At 38.0% G+C, this 19948-nt stretch overlaps 1 protein-coding gene across 2 annotated transcripts in view; it reads left to right on the forward strand.

The window, feature by feature from the left end:
- Window positions 1–11004, forward strand: part of AGGF1 (angiogenic factor with G-patch and FHA domains 1) — a 46732-nt gene extending 35728 nt beyond the window's left edge. For both annotated transcript variants that reach the window (XM_036847416.1, XM_036847415.1), the window contains exons 10-14: window positions 591–756; window positions 1896–1978; window positions 5103–5230; window positions 7435–7534; window positions 8797–11004. In XM_036847416.1, the coding sequence (XP_036703311.1) occupies window positions 591–756; window positions 1896–1978; window positions 5103–5230; window positions 7435–7534; window positions 8797–8997 (678 nt within the window). In that variant the 3' untranslated portion in view covers window positions 8998–11004. The remainder of the gene's footprint in view (window positions 1–590; window positions 757–1895; window positions 1979–5102; window positions 5231–7434; window positions 7535–8796) is intronic.
- Window positions 11005–19948: the final 8944 nt, after the last annotated feature.

Consider the following 19948-nt stretch of genomic DNA (forward strand, 5'->3'; position numbering starts at 1 on the left):
TGGGCATGGAGATGGGGAGATCAGTGGATTTTGATACTATAAAAATTAGAGGGCTTCCCTGGTGGCACAGTGGTTAAGAATCTGCCTGCCAATGCAGGGCACAGGGCTTCGAGCCCTGGTCCCGGAAGATCCCACGTGCCGCAGAGCAACTAAACCCGCGAGCCACAACTACTGAGCCCATGTGCCACAACTAGTGAAGCCCACACGCTTAGAGCCTGTGCTCTGCAATAAGAGAAGCCACTGCAATGAGAAGCCCGTGCACCACAACGAAGAGTAACCCCTGCTCGCTGCAACTAGAGAAAGCCCACGGCTGGCAACGAAGACCCAATGCAGCCAAAAATAAATAATAATAAATAAAATAAATATTAAAAAAAAAATTAGAAGTTGCTCGGTTCAGCTGTCATCTTCTCGACTAGTAGAATATTATGCATCACCTTCAAGTTTTGTGGAAATGTGTGTGCATATGTCTATCTCATTGAGAACAATCTCAAATTTTTTTTTTATAATCAGACATTACTTACAGTAGACATAAATAAAATAACCATATGTAACTCTCTTGGGTTTGGTTTTGTAATTTTTTTCTCCTTTAGCCCAAAACTAAATGTGACCCTTACGTACTTGAGCATGGAGATGAAGTGAAGATTGGAGAGACTGTGTTGTCCTTTCACATTCACCCTGGCAGTGATACCTGTGATGGCTGTGAACCAGGGCAGGTTAGAGCTCACCTTCGTCTTGATAAGAAAGATGAACCTTTTGGTATGTGAAACATACTGTTTATGGGCATGGTAGCTTTTTAATTCACTGCGTGTTCTAAAAAAGTATCAGTTAGTTACCAGCTTCATATCTAATTGATATAATACTCTATTGAGATACATTTATAGTTAAGTGAATATTATCAAATGAGACTAAGAAATGACATGTATTTGAAATTTGAGACCTAGACTAGTAGATTATGATTGTAGTTGGTTTTTCTGTGTAATAATTTAGTTGTACTATTACTACAGCATTAGGTTACTTTATGACCAGGAATGATAATCATTAGCTCTGTTTTTGCTAATCCAGTCTATAGGCTTTTGAAGCATCGCTGCAGTGGTAGCTAAATGTACTTCAAAGGAGTAATTGTGACATAAATAGAGATTGGTTTCCCTTTAACATCTATTTACTGATATAAAAAGTCACCCCCAGTTAAACTCTGATGTAAAATAGTAACATAGAAAATAATAGGCCAAGGTATTAAGATTTATTGGTTGATATATTTGCTTTCCTACTTATAGTTTGTTTGATATATTATCTGTGTATATACCATTACTTTCTATAATAAATAATATTGTAAAATGTTGCTATCTTATTTAAAACCCACTCATCTAAGGCTTTAAAAATTGAAAGATACTTTTAACTAGTAAGAAGTAATTTTTTTCACATCATTTGTTTCCTTTAAATACCAACTATACATGTTCATTATGTATTTTTTGTTTTCTCATACTACATTATGAAAATGAGTATGGCACATTACATAGTAACGTGAATCTTGGGTTCTGTTATTTTTCTTTTGCACAAGCTTATGTTCCTTTGGAAAATTCACAATATTTCTGCATTTGGGTTTCTATTACAGTAACCATATTGAAAAATTAAGATGTTCAGTGTTTCTTTCAGTATCTAAAACATTCCTATAATCTTTGAGTTTTGGTTTACTTTCCAAGTAGACTTAATTACCAAAATGCTGAAAGGACATCATCACAACCTAAGATCCTTTTATATTAATTTATTTGAACTTTTTGTTAATCTGCAGATGGGATACTAGTACTATTAGTTTTTCATTATTAAATAAACAGTATTATATCAGATTTAGTGTTTTGTTTTGTTTTTTTTAAACCAAACTCAATTTTTCCTTTTAGTTGGTCCAACTCTAAGTAAGGAGGAAAAAGAGTTGGAAAGGAGAAAAGAATTAAAGAAAATACGAGTAAAATATGGTTTGCAGGTAAGGGAGTTAAATATTGTTACATGTGTTAAACTGTGCATCTGGTTTTGTATAAAACTGCCTGTAGATAAGCATAGTCCATTTTTATATATAAAAGGAGAGCTATTTAGAATGATTCTGAGATTTGTGTAATTCCTGTTAGTTGTTTACTGTTTACCTCAACAACTGTTGAGGTTGGAGTAGGAAAGTGATGATAATACCCTATATTGGAATAGCCATTTCTAGTTTTTAAAAAACTTGCATTAAAATGATACCCTTGAAAAACACAGTTGGAGGACTAATACTGCCTGATTTCAAGACTTATTATAAACTACAGCAATAAAGACAGTATAGTACTGGCAAAAAGATAAACAAATATGTTGATGGAACATAATAATGAGTTCAGAAATAGACCCATATAGATAGATACATAGATAAATGTGTATATATGTGTGTGTGTGTGTGTGTGTGTGTGTGTGTATGATTTTCAGCAAAGGCATGAAGGCAATTTGGTGGAAAGAGGATGGTCTTTTTTCAGCAATCAGTGCTGGAACAATTAGATAGCCATATACAACAACAACAACCTTGATCCCCACCTCATAACATATTAAAATGAGCTCAAAATGGACTATACATATAAATTTAAAACTTAAAACTATAAAATTTCTAGAAGCAAACCTTAAAAAAAAAGTCAAAGATTTGTTAAGGTATCTAACACTAAAAGCACTATCCATAAAAGCACAAATTGTACTTCCTCCAAAACTTCTGTTCTTCCAAAGACACGATTAAGAGAATGAAAAGATAAGCCACAGACTGGGAAAAATATTCGCAAATCATATATCTGATAAAAATCATGTATCTTATACCTAGAGTATATAAAGAACTCTGAAAACTCAATAAGGGAAAACAACTTAATTTAAAAATGAGCAAAAGATTTGAATAGACACTTCACCAAAGCAGGTGGCAAATACACACATGAAAAGATGTTCAGTATTATTAGTCATTGGGGAATTGCAATTTAAAACCAGTTAAAAAGACTGACCATACTAAGTGTTGGTGGGCATGTGGAGGAACTGGAACTCTCATACACTGCTGGTGAAAATATAAATGGTGTGATTGCTTTGGAGAAGAGTTTAGTACTTTGTCTAAAAGTTAAATATACACCTACTGTATTAGTCACCATTCTACTTCAAAGTATTTCATTTCTGTCCAAGAGAAATGAAAGCACATGTTCATACAAAAACTAGTGAACAAATGGTCACAGCAGCTTTTTTTCTAATAGCCAAAAACTATCATAAATGGATAAACTATGTTAACTCTGTATGGTCAAACATTCTAGCAATAAAAAAGCATAAGCTATTGATACAGACTACAACATGGATGAATCTCAAAATGATTGTGCTGAGTGAAAGAGCCAGACAAAAAGAGTACAGTTGACTGTTGAAAAACCCGGGGATTAGGTGTGCTGACTCTCACCTTGGTTGAAAAATCTGCATATAGCTGGTACTCAGCCCTCTATGTCTACAGTTCTGTATACCTGGGGTTCTGCATCCACAGATTCAACCAATTGCAGATCGTGTAGTACTGTAGTATTTACCACTGAAAAAAAATCTATAAGTGGATCCATGGAGTTCAAACCCATGTTGTTCAAAGATCAACTCAACCATACTATATACTTCGATTCTATAAAATTCTAGGAAAGCAAACCTAATGTATCATGGCAGAAAGATCAGTGGTTGCCTGGCTACAGGAGAAGATGCACAGGGAGAGGGGCTGGAGGCATAGATTACAAAGAAGGACGAGGATACTTCTGTGGGAGATGAATATGTTTATTATCTTAATTGCGATGGTTTCATAAGTGTATACGAATCTCAAAAGTAACTGTGAACTTTATGTGTAATTTATTGTATGTTAATTATACCTCAGTAAGGCAGTTTAAAAAAATTACCATTTAATCCTATAAGTAGACCAGGAAAGTAATTAATATTGCCAGTTTACATTAGAGAAACTAGAGCTGGTCACCTACCTACTAAATGACAGAGCTAGATATAGGATCTAGGTCTTAAGTGTATTTGTCCAGTGTTTTTTACACTTTATGAACAAGTCAGAAAAGATGCTGCCAAAATAACATATTTTTATGCAGAATTGTATTTTTTGTTACTGTTGTACTAAGGGAGAGAAATCATAATAGAAAAAAATGTTAAGAGGTTAATTTGGGAGGAAAACAGATATGTAAGGAGAGACTAAAATGTTTTTTCAAAAATTTTAGCTCAATTTCTACATCATTTTCTGGGGGGAATACCCATTAGGGTTGGTGGTCTGTATTTTTCTGTTTTGAAAGCAAAATTAAGTAAAAACTTCTGTGGTACTTTCCTTGCATTGCTCTAGCAGTCCGTAGCATCTTTTTGGATGAGTGTTGTACATTTTATGTAAAGATTAGCAAATAGTAACAAAGGGGAAGAGGAGCTTTTGAAACCCCAAGCTGAATTGCCTGTCTCTTCTGTGCCACTGCCATATCTTGTGTATACCTTAATTGTTGAACCAGTCATACTGTAGCATGCTGAAGACTGTGTGTCTGCACTTCCGGATTATAAATTTCTTTGCATTCTGTCACCTAGCATAGGGCGTAACTTACTCTTTACTTAGAAAATATTTGTTGAGTGACTGATTAATCATATAATGAAGCTGTATTGAAGCAAAAAGCTATTATTATTGCCAGGGTAAAAGAGTATTTATTTCCTTTTATCTATTTTTTAAAGACTTTCTACATTTTTCCCTTCTAAGGAACAGTATCAAAATATTTTAGGTCCTTTGGAACTTTCAGTTCCTTAGAGAAAAGGAGAAATAGATTTTTTTCCCCAACCCCAGGGGTTCTCCATATTTTTTTGAATACTTGTAGTTCATATGAGAGTATGAGTACACAGCACTGATTCAAAATATACTATATTTTCACTATATTAAAGGGGATAGAATAGAAATATTCAATAATGTAATTGTCTTAATTTGTATCATATCTTAATTTATATCATGGCTTATTTAATGGAGACCACATTGAACCATATTTGCTAAGCAAGGCAAATATACAGACATTATATTTTTATTTATCAGTTTTGTTTTCCTCAATGAATATTTCATGTTTATGAAGAATACAGACTACGAAGATGAAAAGGCTTTGAAGAATCCAAAATATAAAGATAGAGCTGGAAAACGCAGGGAGCAGATAGGAAGTGAAGGAACTTTCCAAAGAGATGATGCTCCTGCATCCGTTCATTCGTAAGTATTAAATTTTAATTGCTTGAAACAGTCTTTGTACCATAATCACGTTCATAGGGTAATGTGATTTATAGGGCTATATAATCTGCTAGGTAACCTTTATAGGAATAATATAGAACAAGATGGAAACACTACATCTGTTTACATTTTCCTCTAATATTGGTATTGCGTTATTCCCTAGAAAATTACTGATCATATATGTAAGTATACATACAGATTTATCACATACAAACTTAAACACACATATATATGCATAGCTAACATTGTAGCCACACAACTGAGTGACCATACTTTTATATATTAGATATTTAGGAGGCTGGGCTAGTAAGAAATTGGTATGGACTGATACTTTTAATAGTTATTTCAGAACTCAACTGCTTCTGTTCTTGACCCTGAAATACTATTTTTCTTACTTTTTTGGGGTGGGGGGCGGCCGCGTCGGGTCTTAGTTGTGGCTTGCGGGATCTTAGTTGTGACATGTGGGATCTTTCTTTGCGGGGCGCAGGCTTCTCTCTAGTTGTGGCGCGTGGGCTTAGTTGCCCCGTAGCACGTGAGATCTTAGTTCCCCGACCAGGGATGGAACCCGCATCCCCTGCATTGGAAGGTGGATTCTTAACCACTGGACCACCAGGGAAGTCCCTTACTTATTTTTGATCCAGTTCTTTTCTCTTGGTAAAGTAGCATTGATAAACATGAAAAATGTAATTTTGAAGCCTACAAAATGATTATATTTCTGCGTTTAATCATATATTAGCTACATTTTGTTTCTCAGAATATAAATTCTAGGTTTAGTTAACATTTAAATCTTTCATGTAGAACTAACAATTAGTTACTAAATTTTGACTTATTATCATTTTATTGATTCTAAGATACACTACTTGGATAGAATTTTACAGTTACATGTGACAGCAGTTTTTTCTTAATGGTACATAGACTAACAGTGCATCTTAGAATTTATGGAGTCACATTTTATGAAATATAGCATTTTAAATTAGATATGCTAAGCAACATGACAAATATATATATATATATATATTTTTTGATTAATTAATTTATTTATTTTTGGCTGTGTTGGGTCTTTGTTTCTGTGCGAGGGCTTTCTCTAGTTGTGGCGAGCGGGGGCCACTCTTCATCGCGGTGCGTGGGCCTCTCACTATCGCGGCCTCTCTTGTTGCGGAGCACAAGCTCCAGACGCGCAGGCTCAGTAGTTGTGGCTCATGGGCCTAGTTGCTCCGCGGCATGTGGGATCTTCCCAGACCAGGGCTCGAACCCGTGTCCCCTGCATTGGCAGGCAGATTCTCAACCACTGCGCCACCAGGGAAGCCCGACAAATATATTTTAAGGTTTAATATTTTTGAAATAATTGCTAGAGAATATGAAGATTGTATTACAGTTAAATTAGAAGACAGAAATGAAAAATGAAATCCATTGGTCTGACATTGCTTGGGTTATCGTTATTGGAGAGCTAATTTACATATTTTGTAGAACTGAGAAGACAATGTGATAGAACATAAAATTAAAATACCCTTAAATTAGCAGATCATAAAACAAAATGCAAATAGTTAATGAGAGGTTTAGTTTCGTTTTATTTTAACTTTTTTTGTTGATGTTAAATTCACAAATGTAAGTATCAATATCAGTGATATATCGTAAGATTAACACATTGCAGAATACACGTCTTGGTCAAGAAATAGAAAATTATCAGTAACCCCAGAAACCTACCCTCCTAGTGTCCCCTCTTAATCACTATTTCTCTCTCCTCCCCAAAGGTAACTTATTCTACTGACTTCACCAGCATCAGATTAATTTCACTTATTTTTTAACTTTAAATAAATGGAATAATTTAGTATTTATTTTGTGTCTATATTCTTTTTGTCCCGCATTACTTTGTTATGTTAGGTACATTTTATTTTCATTGCCATATAATTTTCTCTGTATGAATATGCCACAGTTTATCCACTTTATTACCACTGATGGACATCTGGATTGTTTCTAATTTGTGGTTATTAGATTTAGCTGCAAAACATTCCCTTTTCTGTTAAGTAGTATATGTAGGAGTAGAATTTGTGTATCTTCAACTTTATTAGGTAATGCCAAATAGTTTCTAAAGTAGTTGTACCAGTTATTTTTATTTCATGAATTTATTATAAATGTGACTTAAATGGTCTTTTAGAAGTCAACTCTCATCTTACTTTTCTCTAAAGTGAAATTACTGATAGCAATAAAGGTCGGAAGATGTTGGAAAAGATGGGTTGGAAAAAAGGAGAGGGCCTAGGGAAGGACGGTGGAGGAATGAAAACTCCGGTAAGACTCGAGATTTCTTTCATTCTTTATTCTTGTAACGGATATATTTACTGTACTTACTATATGCCAGGTGTTGCCTTAAGTGCTAGGAGTATTGTAGCAAGCAAAAAGAGACATAATTACTACCTTTGTGGCAATCATAGTTACCAAATATATGTGTTTATGATTTGTTTTGTTTTGTTTTTAAAGTTCTTAGGAAGGCTCTTAGAGTTTTTTCCTTCATCAGACTAGGATAGTGAATGTTATTTCCTGAGCCAGAAGTTCTTCTGTGTCTTAGTTATTTTTACTGACTTCTTTACTGTGCCTTGTCCTAACATGCAAGAGCAATCACAGTGTTACTTTATGAACAGGCAGACTCTGTACTAGCTGGAGAATCTGTTTTAGGTTCAAGATTCAGAGCATGTAACAAGCAATAGAGAGAATCATGTCCGGAAAACAATACAGTGGTTTAATTCTATAGTCCCATGGTTCATCGGAGGTTCAGATTCTCTTTCACAAAAACCTTACAAAGTAGTAATATGATCAAAGAACTTTCTTGATGATTACTTGGTACCTAAAGAAATAATGGGTGCATCAGTGTGAGTTTAATGTAAATTTTCTCATTTCATTGAGGTAGAGTGGGATGAACATGGGTTTTGTAGTCAGGTTAGAATATGTGTTCTATCACTAGCTGTGCGACTTAGGGCAAGTTTGGATTTCAGTTTTCATATGTAAAAATGGGGATAATGAGAACTCTTTCAGGGATGTCTGAACATAAAGCCCCTAGGATGGTGCCTGACATATAGTAGGCACTCAGTAACTGGTGGCTTATAATGGTTCTCATAATAATGCGAACTGCTCCCCTCCTTTTATGAAAATAAACAAGTTCTCTTTTTATGACTCTTAATGTTTAACTTACCTGTTCACTTACTTAGGCGAGGCTTGGACTGTAGGTTTAAATACATCCATTGCTTTTACTTCTCGTTAGAGTAGATGACAGATTGATTCTGCAACATCTCAGTGAAATTTGGTGATTGCTATTTAAGGAGCATTCTGTTTTCTATAGAGTCAACTGTACTTATTGACAAGCAAGACAATGTAGAAAAATGAGTTTGAGTTCCATGTATAATCATGTATTTATTCCTGGATGTATTTGACAGTTTTTTCTTATGCATCAATCTTTTCTAATTCAAAGAATTATAGTTAAAGTACCAAATTGGATACAGCAGATTTCAGTGTGTTTAGATACTACAGTAAGTTCTCGTCTTAACTTTTGGTAACAGATCCAGCTTCAACTTCGGCGAACACATGCAGGCTTGGGGACAGGCAAGCCATCTTCAATTGAAGATCTTCACCTTCTCCAAAACAAGAGCAAAAAGAACTGGGAGAAAGCACGAGAGAGGTTTGCTGAAAACTTCCCCGAAACTAAATCTCAAAAAGATGCACCAGGGACTGTGCCTTGGGTCAAAGGGACTGTAGAGTGAAGGTCAGTCATAGAACACAAAAGCTTTTTTATAGAATTTGGAAACTCTTGTTTAATTGCATACATTTTCTCTCCAAAAGAGTCAGTGGCATGAGGGAACCGTGTCACAGTTTACCCCCTCTTGATTCAGAAATGTGTAATAAAGTGTGGTTTGCAGTTTTTAAAAAACATTTTTAAAAACTAATAAATAGTGACTGAATCGAGTTATGCTGTGGGTGGACTAAAGTTCACAGGGCACAGATGAGCTTATCAAGCTTTGTTACTTTATTTTGTCATTTGCAAGACCCATATAAGCAACTAGCCATATAAGCAAAATTCATGTAACCACTAACTTAAATGTACATTTGTCCTTGTCTCCTTATATTCATTATTGTACGATGCATAACAAAAGAAACATCGAAAGTTTATAAAAACAATTCTGACTATATACATCCTTGTTTATGCCCTTTAGGACCTAGGTAGAAAATGTTGAGAAAACATGGGTAGTGGTGTATAAATGTTATTATATTTGAAATAACCCAAGTAATATTACTGAAGAGCTAATGAACAGCTGACATGTTGTAGAAAATCAGTCTCATTGTTTTCTTCTGTGAAGAATCTGTTGATTTGTACTATAAAGCATTTACCTTTGGTTTGTTTCATAGCTGAAATATTTAGATGTGAACAATTGAGTACAGTATTGAAATATTCAGTGTGCTGGCATTTGTAGTTTTGATAAATCCCATTGCTGGCAATGGAGTTGTGCCAGAAAAATCTGATTTCTACTGAAAAAGGGTTACCTAGCCAAGGCCTCAAACTCAAGATACTTATTGAAAACGTCTTCAAATGCAATAAAAAACATTATAACATCAAAAAGAATGATTCATTGAACCAATAATTTAAACATACTGGTCTGCTTTGAACTCATGACCAGCCAGAATTTTCCTCTGTAAATTGGCAGCACAATAATGAAAGGATAACCTCAGATTTTCGGAGACTGCAGTGCAGCTTTCTGAGTGCAGGTGTCACCGCTCTGCCAGTTAACACTGTTCTTTTCCTTTCTGTTCAACTTTTCTCTCAGCTTTTTGCTGGGAAATCAATGCTGGAACTGATCTTTTCTCATAATGAATATAAACTATATAGCTCCTTCATCTACTATAAAGAAATGTCTTCAAGATATAGAAATAGGAAAGGAAAATTCTGGAAAAAAGTATGCAATAGGGAAGATAATTCAGAAAGAAAGGCTACCTGTTGGAATTTCTAGTCTTAATGTACAGGGTACTTGGGAAGAAAGGGGGGGTGTGGAAAGAAAAATAAATGTATTACTAAAGATGAGACATATGACCAAACAATTGTCGTTATTAAAGGCCTAAGATGGGAAAAACCGAGGTCCTGTAACTCTAAAAATCTAGATTAAGTATTTTTCTGTATCCTTTTTGGCCACCTACATACCCTAACACATACACATATATGTACATTAGACTTGGAGGCACTAGGAGTGTCCTGCATTATTTTCTCTAAAGTAGAAAAATTACTCATCTAAATGTGGTTCTGGTGCCGGTGCCCTACATATAGGTAACAATATAGGACCCTCAGAGTAAACTTGCTTCTGGTAGATCTCACTCATTGGGTTAGTATACAACTGTCTATGTAATATTTCCCATTTTTATTATTAGATTGTGGAAAACTTTTTCATTGTTTTCTTTTGTTAAGAAAATGGAAACTTGAAAATGGTGATAAAAATTGAAATATATGTGATATTTGCTTTATTAAAACCCTTTGCAGATCTAAAGTCTCAGGGCTATACTATATACTGGTTAAAGCACTGAATAATGTCTGGTTCTATTTCTACCTGTGAAATGAGAATATTTAACTCTCATGTTTGTCTTGAATAGAAAATGGGAAAATGTATGTAAAAGCACTTTGTAAACTGTAAAAGTAGTACAAATGTGAGCTTCTGTTTGTTTAGAAGCATAAATATGGATTATGTACAATTTGAATTACACATAAAGTTGTTTTGTGTCTAATATTTAAAACTATAGTTTATTCATGCAGTATAAATTTATTAACTTAATAGCCTTTAAGTGTTTAAGTGGAGCTACAAGTTGCTGAATTTTGAGAAATCTAACATATTTTGCCAGAACATGAGAAGCTGGCAAAATAGAGAACAGAAGAAACCATCACCATTACTGTAAAATAACAGAAATTGTTTTCTAGAATTAAATAGCCAGGAAGCACTTTTTCTCAGAAAGGGGGGGAGGGGTTTCTTTCTGTTTTTAAAAGTTTTTACTTCTGATGTTTCACTTACTTTAGTTGTGAACTTATGAAAAGTTATGGTTCACCCAATTCAAACACCTTCCAACTTTTCATGTAAAAGATTATTTCTTAATTTGGCACATTTTCAAAGAGCAGGCAAAAGAAATAGAAATTTCCAGCAAGGAGAGATTGTATACAAAGGCCTTCCTAACGAGTTGCAGGACAGAGGGATGTGCTTGGCAGGGAGCCAGAAAGGCGTTTCTAGACCTAGCATCTAAAGGTGTTCTCAGGAACAGCTGAAAGTATTTTCCCCATTGTGTTGTTCTAAGTGTGCTTCTTATTTTTGTAGGGCATCACTTATATCTCTGCCTTGAATCTTTGATCTAAAACATTTCATTTTACTTTTTCAGGCTTTAAAGTGGAAATACATTTGGATTCTTTAAAATGAGTCAGTGTTTACGTGTGTGTCTATGTGTATCAGGGCCCAGGCTTTCTCTTTGCCTTTCTGCTTTACTCTTCTTAGTGCTGGCTTATGGCATTGTAGTTGCAAAATGACTTTTGGAACTCCAGTCGTCACAGTCATGTCCAAAACAGAAGAAAGAGGAAAGAGCAGTATTCCTGTTAGTTCTCTTTTATCAGGAAAGCAAAAGCTTACTCAGAAACTCTCACAACAGACTTCTACTTAGGGTTATTAGCCAGAGCCTGATAACATTACTGCCCATAGCTGCAAGGGAAGTTGACAAGGTAGGCCAACAGGATGGTCTCACTTGCCTTAAGCCAATCATGAACTGTCACCTAGGGCAGAACATGTTGCTTGTTGGAACAAAATCAGGTTCAATGAGCAAGGCAGAGGGGGACAATGGCTACTGAATGGGCCTGTAACTGTCTGCCAGATAACCCAGCTATCCATTAGTGGTGACTTGGGGTGTTGGTTAAATTGTGTTGCAGGCCTACTATGTAATACTTTGTAGCCATTCAGATGAGTAAGACAGAACTGTCTATACCATGATAGAGAAGAACATTCTTATTACATTGCTGATTTAAAAAAGCATATTGGGGCTTCCCTGGTGGTGCAGTGGTTAAGAATCTGCCTGCCAATGCAGGGGTCACGGGTTCAAGCCCTGGTCTGGGAAGATCCCACATGCCGTGGAGCAACTAAGCTCGTGTGCCACAACTGCTGGGCCTGCGTGCCACAACTACTAAGCCTGCATGCCACAACTACTGAGCCTGCACGCCTAGGGCCCGTGCTCCGCAACAAGAGGCCACCACAGTGAGAAACCCGTGCACCACAACGAAGAGTAGCCCCCACTCGCCGCAACTAGAGAAAGCCCATGCACAACAATGAAGACCCAACACAGCCAAAAGTAAATAAATAAAATAAATTTATAAAAAAAAAAGCATACTGTAGAAAAGTATGTAAAGCATCATCCCATTTAAAAACTATATGAGGGTATGTATCAAAGTGTTTACTTACCCAAGGAGTGAGCAGATTTTTGCTTTTTATTCATTTCTATATTTGAACTTTAAAGCAGTAAAACTGTGTAGTTAACTATGTGTATTCATAGACATTTATAATAAGTAGAAATACAACACCAGGAAGAGTGGAGAGGCATTCAGGTCTCAAGCCCAGGTATTTTCCTCACACTCATGCCCAATTTCATTTACCAGCTATACTCCCATGGCTTCCAGGTTGTCTTAGCAGGGCACATATCCAACTCAAAGTCACCTTAAATGTAGCTTATCTAAGACTGAACCCAGAGTCTTCTCCAAACCCTGTCTCTTCCAGTTTACTCTGTCAGCTAGCAGCACCATCTGCCCAGTTATGCAAGCCAAAACCTAGGAGTCGGTCTCTATTTCACTACCACACCCTCTCTCCTCTTTCCCCTGACTTCCAATATAGTGAATCAATTCACTGTCACTACTCACCTGGATTATTCTACTGGCTTCCTAACTGGTCTCCCTGCAGTCACTCCTTCCCTCTAGTCCATCCTCCACACTGCAGACATAGTGTCTCCAAAACTCCTGTTTCATCATCTCCTGTTTAAATCCTCCTCATGGCTTTCCATTACTCTGAGGACAGAAAACAAAATCCTAGCCCGTAAGTCCCCACCTGGTCTAACTACTGCCAACCTTTCCCGTCCTGTCTCGTATTGCCCTCCCACTCGTTCTCTGGGCTCCAGCACTCTGGCCTTTTTTTCAGTTCCTCAGACATGCCATATCCTCTCTCATCCCAGGGCTGCCTATATTTTGTTATGTCTGGAATGCTCTTCCTCTACCCTTTTACCTAGTTAACTCTGACATATTCTTTAGATCTCTGCTAACTGATTCTTCTTCAGGGATGGCTCCCTTGTCTCCCTAATTGTCTTTGGTACATGTTCTTGAAAATCCAGATTTGTTTCATTTAGACTACTTATTTGGGTTCACAGCTAAATAGTGTGATTTGTATATTTGTCCATGTAAGCAAGATTTTGCTTTTTCTTGAAACTGCGTTCCTGGTGCCTAGCACCATACACTTACATGCATAGAAGAGGAAGAGCAAGATGGGTTTGGGGAACCACAAGTGGCTTGATATGGATGGAGTTTTATGTGACTGAGGAAATGGAAGGAACTGAAGCTGCAAGAGGATGTAAAGCAATGGCTTTTGAACCATTTTGACTATGATCCACATTAAGAAATACAATTTATGTCACAGCTCAGAATGTGAGGGTCTGTGTGTGCATATATAACAGGTTTTATATACCAATACTTAGCCATTAGTTCATGTAATGCACTTTTATTTTTGTTTTCCAAATCACTGATTCCAGCCACTAAAGTGATTTCATAATTCACTAATGGGCTGTGCCCTACAGTTAGAAAAAGACTGATCTAAACTTGGTTTTCAAACTGTTTGACAGAACCTGTGGCATTGCCTTAGGAGCTACAGGGGTGTGTGTGTGAGTGTGTGTGTGTGTGAGTGTGTGTGAGTGTGAGTGATAGGGGTGGGAAGGGGTTAGGATGGCAAACTGGTGACTCCAGTTCTCATGCCATTAACAGAATAGGTCTACATTGATCTGGTTTACAATTCAAGATTCCAAATAGATTTCAAATGAAGAAAGAGTTTCACTGATTAAAGAAGAGGAGGTTGGGGTAGGGAGGAGAACTGAGCCACTTAAGTACAGTTGCTCTCACATAATGTGTTAAGAAATTTGGTTCTTATCTCTTTGCAAATGAGGAATTTCTGAAGGATTTTAAGCCAGGAAGGGCCCTCATTAGATTGCTTTATAGCAAAATAACTGGCTGATTAAAGAGAGGCAGAGTGGAGGCTAGCAGACCTCCTTGAGGGCTTGTTCTATCAAATATTTATTATTGAGCATGCAACAGGAGCTGGTTAGACCTGTGAAGGCAGAGAACTTGTTTGTCTTAGTCACTGCTGTGTCTTCAGTACCTGCCACAGGATTGGATGCTTAGGAGGTGTTCATTAAGCATTTGTTAATAGGATGGATGGAACACACATTTGTGGTACGTTAGGTACTGTTCTAAGTAAGCACTTAACATATATTATCTTCTTTGCTTCTGCCAGTATTTTATGAACTAGAAAGCTGAGACTTAGGTGTTTATTTTGCTCAAGGCCAAAAAGTCTGTGTGACAGAGTGGCAGAGCTGGGGTTTAAGTTTTGATTCTTTTCATCCCAGTGGGATGGTTAAGAGCCCTGGCTGAAGAGTCTGACTGACCTGGGTGCAAATCACAGCTCCACCACTCCTCAGCTGAGTGACATTTAAAAATTTATTTAAACCTCTAGCTTAATGTCTTCATGGGGTTGTTGGGAAGTTTAAATGAGAGAAGGCCTGTGTGGCACTGAGCACAGTGTCCAGTGCATAGTAAGCCCTCAAATATTAGTGACTGTTAGTGTTATTATGCTGTGCTATCAATACCAAGAGCGCTGGACTTCCCTGGTGGCGCAGTGGTTAAGAATCCGCCTACCAATGCAGAGGACACGGGTTCGAGCCCTGGTCCAGGAAGATTCCACATGCCGCGGAGCAACTAGGCCCGTGAGCCAAAACTACTGAGCCTGCGCTCTAGAGCCTGCAAGCCACAACTACTGAGCCCACGTGCCACAACTACTGAAGCGTGTGTGCCTAGAGCCTGTGCTCCGCAACAAGAGAAGCCACCACAATGAAGAGTAGTCCTTGCTCGCCGCAACTAGAGAAAAGCCCGTGCACAGCAACGAAGACCCAACACAGCCAAAAATAAATAAATAAATTTATATATTAAAAAAAAATACCAAGGATGCGGTTGGGAGTAGACTCCTGGAGCAGAGATGGTGGTTATTAGTAGAAGTCAGGGAGGATGACGGATGAGGCGAGTACGTGGATGGGTGGTCTTCATTCCCTGAGGTGCTGATACGCGGACAAGACTGCATCAGGAGCTGGGTTTCTTAATATTGGAGAATGAACAGGAGACCGGTAGATGATAGACGGTGAGAAAGCGTAGAAGGTATCATGGGTGACCCTTTGAGGTCATCCTCAAAGAAGGGGTGGATTTTGCATGACTTTGGAAATGAAGCCATTGGAGAAAATGATAGGGAGGTCTCACAGGTCACCCTGGCTCTCAGTACCCTGTGGGAGCAGGGGAGCTACAGGGAGAACTCGAACAACTAGATTTCAGATACTTCTATATAAGAATAAAAGTTCAGCAGCAATGCATTCATTCAGCAGGTGGCCTTAATATAGGCCAGGCGCTATTCTCGGCGCTTGGGATACAGCAGTAAACAAGCCGGGCAAGACTTGCTGCAGTCTTGGAGCTTACATTTATTTTTAGATACTATTTGGTAGAATGCAAAGGCCAAGTAGTCACACGAAGGTCTTGATAGTTTCAAAAAAAGTATTAATCCAAAATGGTTTCTGTTCACTTCAAAGTTTTTTCAAAAGCCAAAGTTCTTGGGGTGGAGGGGAAGGAGCAATTTGTTGTTGTTGTTTTTAATGGTTTCAGATCTGTCTCTAAATCACACCTTTTTAGGGGAATCTTATAAACTCTGCCTTCAAAATATTTTAGTCATGTTTTTAAGGGTTTTGGATATGTAGACAGCAGTAGAACCTTACTGAGGCTGCAGCCCCTCATTTGATTATGTATCTCCTCTAATTACCTGAAATAATAGTAACTGCCTGCTCAAGACATTGGGGTTTTGTGGTTCTAAGTCTGAACAATATAGCACTGAAGTACCAAGGAAAAAAATAGCAACATTTATCAGGTCGTTAGAAATTGGAGTTGATGGAAAACATTTAAATCAAAAAGTCCCTGGAGGATGAGGAGCAGACACACGTGGGGAAGCGGATGTGATGGAGGCAAACAATGTTTTGTGTCTGCTGAGTAAGAATGACTTTCAGAAATTTTCCCAACAGCTTTCCTCATCTCTGTTAAAATGCCCAGAAATTTCCTCATCTACGTTTCATTGCCCAGAAAGCAAGACAGGGAAAAGTTGGTGGAATATTATTAAATATATTTAAACATGTGACAGTGTGTTACTTAGCTTCCAATTACTAACAGACTTCTGCCAGCTCATTCATCTGATCATTACTTACCTTGACCAAAGGCCCAGGAGAATATATACTGAAATAATAAAGCTTTCATTAGCATTTATTGCTTTTCCTTAAAGCCTTCATTTTAATACTATGAAATCAGATTTTAGAGAATGTCATAATTAAGATTTTCATAAAGAGAAACATTTAGTACTATTTAAATATGTAATGACTCCCAGGGCTATCTGAATTCATTCACATCATAAACCCACTCAGATGGGCTTTAATCTCTACTACGAACGACTGTGCTCCCTTTACTTAACCTTAATGTACAACACCTTCAAGGCCAATTTATGAACCACACACACACAGAATTATCACTGCTTTATTATAATCACACCTTATTAACAAGAAATGTTAATCTGGTTATATTCACCGGACTGGGCTCTGAGTAACTGGCAGCTCTTTTCAAAAATCAACTTTTCCTGGTAAGATGAATATTTGCCAACTTTAGGGTGTTTTAAAGAATGTGCCAGAAATTCCAAGAGCTACTCTAAAAGAGGAGTTCCAGAAGTGTTTTAAGCATGGAAGCATTTTTGGAATAACTGTATAGTCGTCAAAGGTGACAACTTTGAAGGCAGAAGTGCTTAAATGGGTAGGTTTTGATATATTTACTTGTAAGATTGGTCGGATTACTTTGTAGTCACAAGTCATATTGAGTTTGACTGGATTAGCTTATTTGGCAAATCAGGTATGAAATTTATGTTTTGAGAGAAAAATAGTTCCATCATGAGGGAAAATGACTTGGCAAACCTTTGTGGCTTATGTGCCTCTCCTCTCGGGAATCATCCCAGGGAACTTGCTCTTTCTGAAGTCCTTTGGATTGGTTTTGAGCTCCCATTCAGATAAGTAAGAGGAAAAAAAGAAGTCATAGTTATTGAGTTTAAACTATGTCAGAATTTGCCTAAATAGTAATCATTATAACAACTCTGTAAGGTATGTCTTATCTCTATTTTACTGATGAAGAAACTGGATTTCAGAGAGGTGGAGCTGGTTGCCAAGGTGACACCTAACATGAGTGGTTGGGAGGTTAGATTTTATTTTTATTTTTTTATGTTTCAATATTTTCACTAATCATAACATTTGAGTACTCTTTTTTTTTTTGAAAGCTTAGAGTTTAATTCACATCTGACTCCAAAGGCTCCATCAGCTCCTCGCACACACACCCCCCCCGCCTTCCTAGTCAGCCAGGTCCTACTCAGTGCCACAAATTTGTAAATGTTCTCAGAACTCTGGAGGCCTCTGATTTCCCCCCAGAGGCATTCTTCATAGTCACCTAGGTATCTCAGAAAAGTCTATGAGGACTCCCTGCACTGGGCAGAGAGGCTGAGTAAAATATTAATACAAGAGGGAAAGATTAGGACCCCCAGTAAAGTGTTGATTCCTGAGGAATAGGGGGTCCCCATCAGGCACGTGCCTTTCTAAACCGCCCGCCACCCCCCAGACCTGGGTCAGGCAGTATAATGCTGTGGTGGGTAGATAATGCCTGCCACCTCCCCGCCTTCCCCAAATGTCTATACCCTCCCTAATCCCTGGAAACGCAGTGTTACCTGGCAGGGGGGAATTAAGGTTGCAGGTGGGATTAGGCTGCTGACCAACTGAACTTAAGATAAGGAGAGGGTCCTTTAAATGTGGACAAGGGAGGCAGAGTGATGCCTCGTGAGAAACACCGGTCCTTGCTGGCCTTGAAGAGGAAGGGGCCACAAGCCAAGGAATGTGGGCAACCTCTAGAAGCTGGAAAAGGCAAAAAACCAGATTCTCTCCTAGAGCCTCTAGAAAAGAACACAGCCCTGCCAACACTTTGAGATGCATTTCAAGGCTTCTGACCTGCAGAACTGTAAGATAATAAAATCTGTGTTGTCTTTAGCCACTAAGTTTGTGGTAATTTGTTACAGCAGCAATAGGAAACTAATAAAGGCCAACCTCGCTTCCTCTGGGAAAGCTGGCTTGCTTACCCTCAGCACCAGAGCTCGTGGATGGGAAGTAGCCAACGTTGACTCAAGTGTCAGCAAACACTAAGGCCATGATACAGAGGTCCTGGCACTGGTAAAGAGGTGAGCCAGAAGAGAGTTGTGGAAGGAGGTGCAACTCTTTGGTCCCAAGTCTGACTGGGAACCACGGATTGAGGTCCAGCCTCCAGTCTGCTACTTATTAAGCTGTGTGGCCTTTAGCAGGCCATTTCACCTTGTTGAAGTGTGGAGCCTCACAGTAAAACAGGGATGATTATACCTGTCCTGCCAGCAAGTTGTTGTGAAGACAAAAAGAGTATGGTATGGGAGAGCACGCTCATTACCACTGCACACGTTTTCAGTTCTAGGTAGTGAATCCCATAGAGTTAGTACCTCAGTTCTGTAGAAGTGTGATATACTATTATTATTTTTAATAATAAACACACATATGCGACTTTCAACATTTTCTTCTAAATCTGCAATTAACAAGAAAATCTAAACAGAACAGCTGATTCACTCAAAGACTGATTGATGTTTCATTGTATTTTATGTAATCATAGCATGTTAGAGCTAAAGGTGACCTTAAGGATCACCTCATCCATTTTCCAGACAAAGGAGCAGATTCAAGTTGTAGAAAGGTAAGAAGATCAAACCTTTAGAAATAGAATTCCCTAATGAGTCCATGGCAGCAAAACAAAACAGCAGCTCAGTTTTTATGAATCCCTTCTAAGACATTAAGACATGCACAGCCATTTAAAGTAGAAATTCAGCCCAAACCAAGCCAATCCCTTCCCTTCTCTAGCCTCCAGGGATGAAAACTTAGGTGCATAAAGGGCCCTAGCTCTTTCAACCTTGGTTGTCATTACCCTGCTTTGCCCACACCCCCCTCCTCCCTGACAAATTTCAACCTAAAGAAGTGATTGATCGCTTTACATCATGGCAGGAGTTCAGGAGTCAGGTTCAGGGCATTCTGCATCCCAATTCCAGCCATCCACCTCACCACTGCATGCATTGCCCTCAAAGGCAGTGCTGGCTGGTGCTATTAGCAAGCCTAGTCACGTAAATCAGGGAAGCTCTGCCAATATACGCAAGGCATGTCACCATCACCCATTAGCAGTGACAACTCTAATTGTGAGCAGACTGTGCCGCAGCCAGAGAGGCTGATGCAATCCCCGGAACCCACCTCTGCACTTTCAGATCCCAGCTCTTAGCT

The sequence above is a fragment of the Balaenoptera musculus genome, chromosome 3 (genome assembly GCF_009873245.2).
Source record: "Balaenoptera musculus isolate JJ_BM4_2016_0621 chromosome 3, mBalMus1.pri.v3, whole genome shotgun sequence".
NCBI lineage: Eukaryota > Metazoa > Chordata > Mammalia > Artiodactyla > Balaenopteridae > Balaenoptera > Balaenoptera musculus.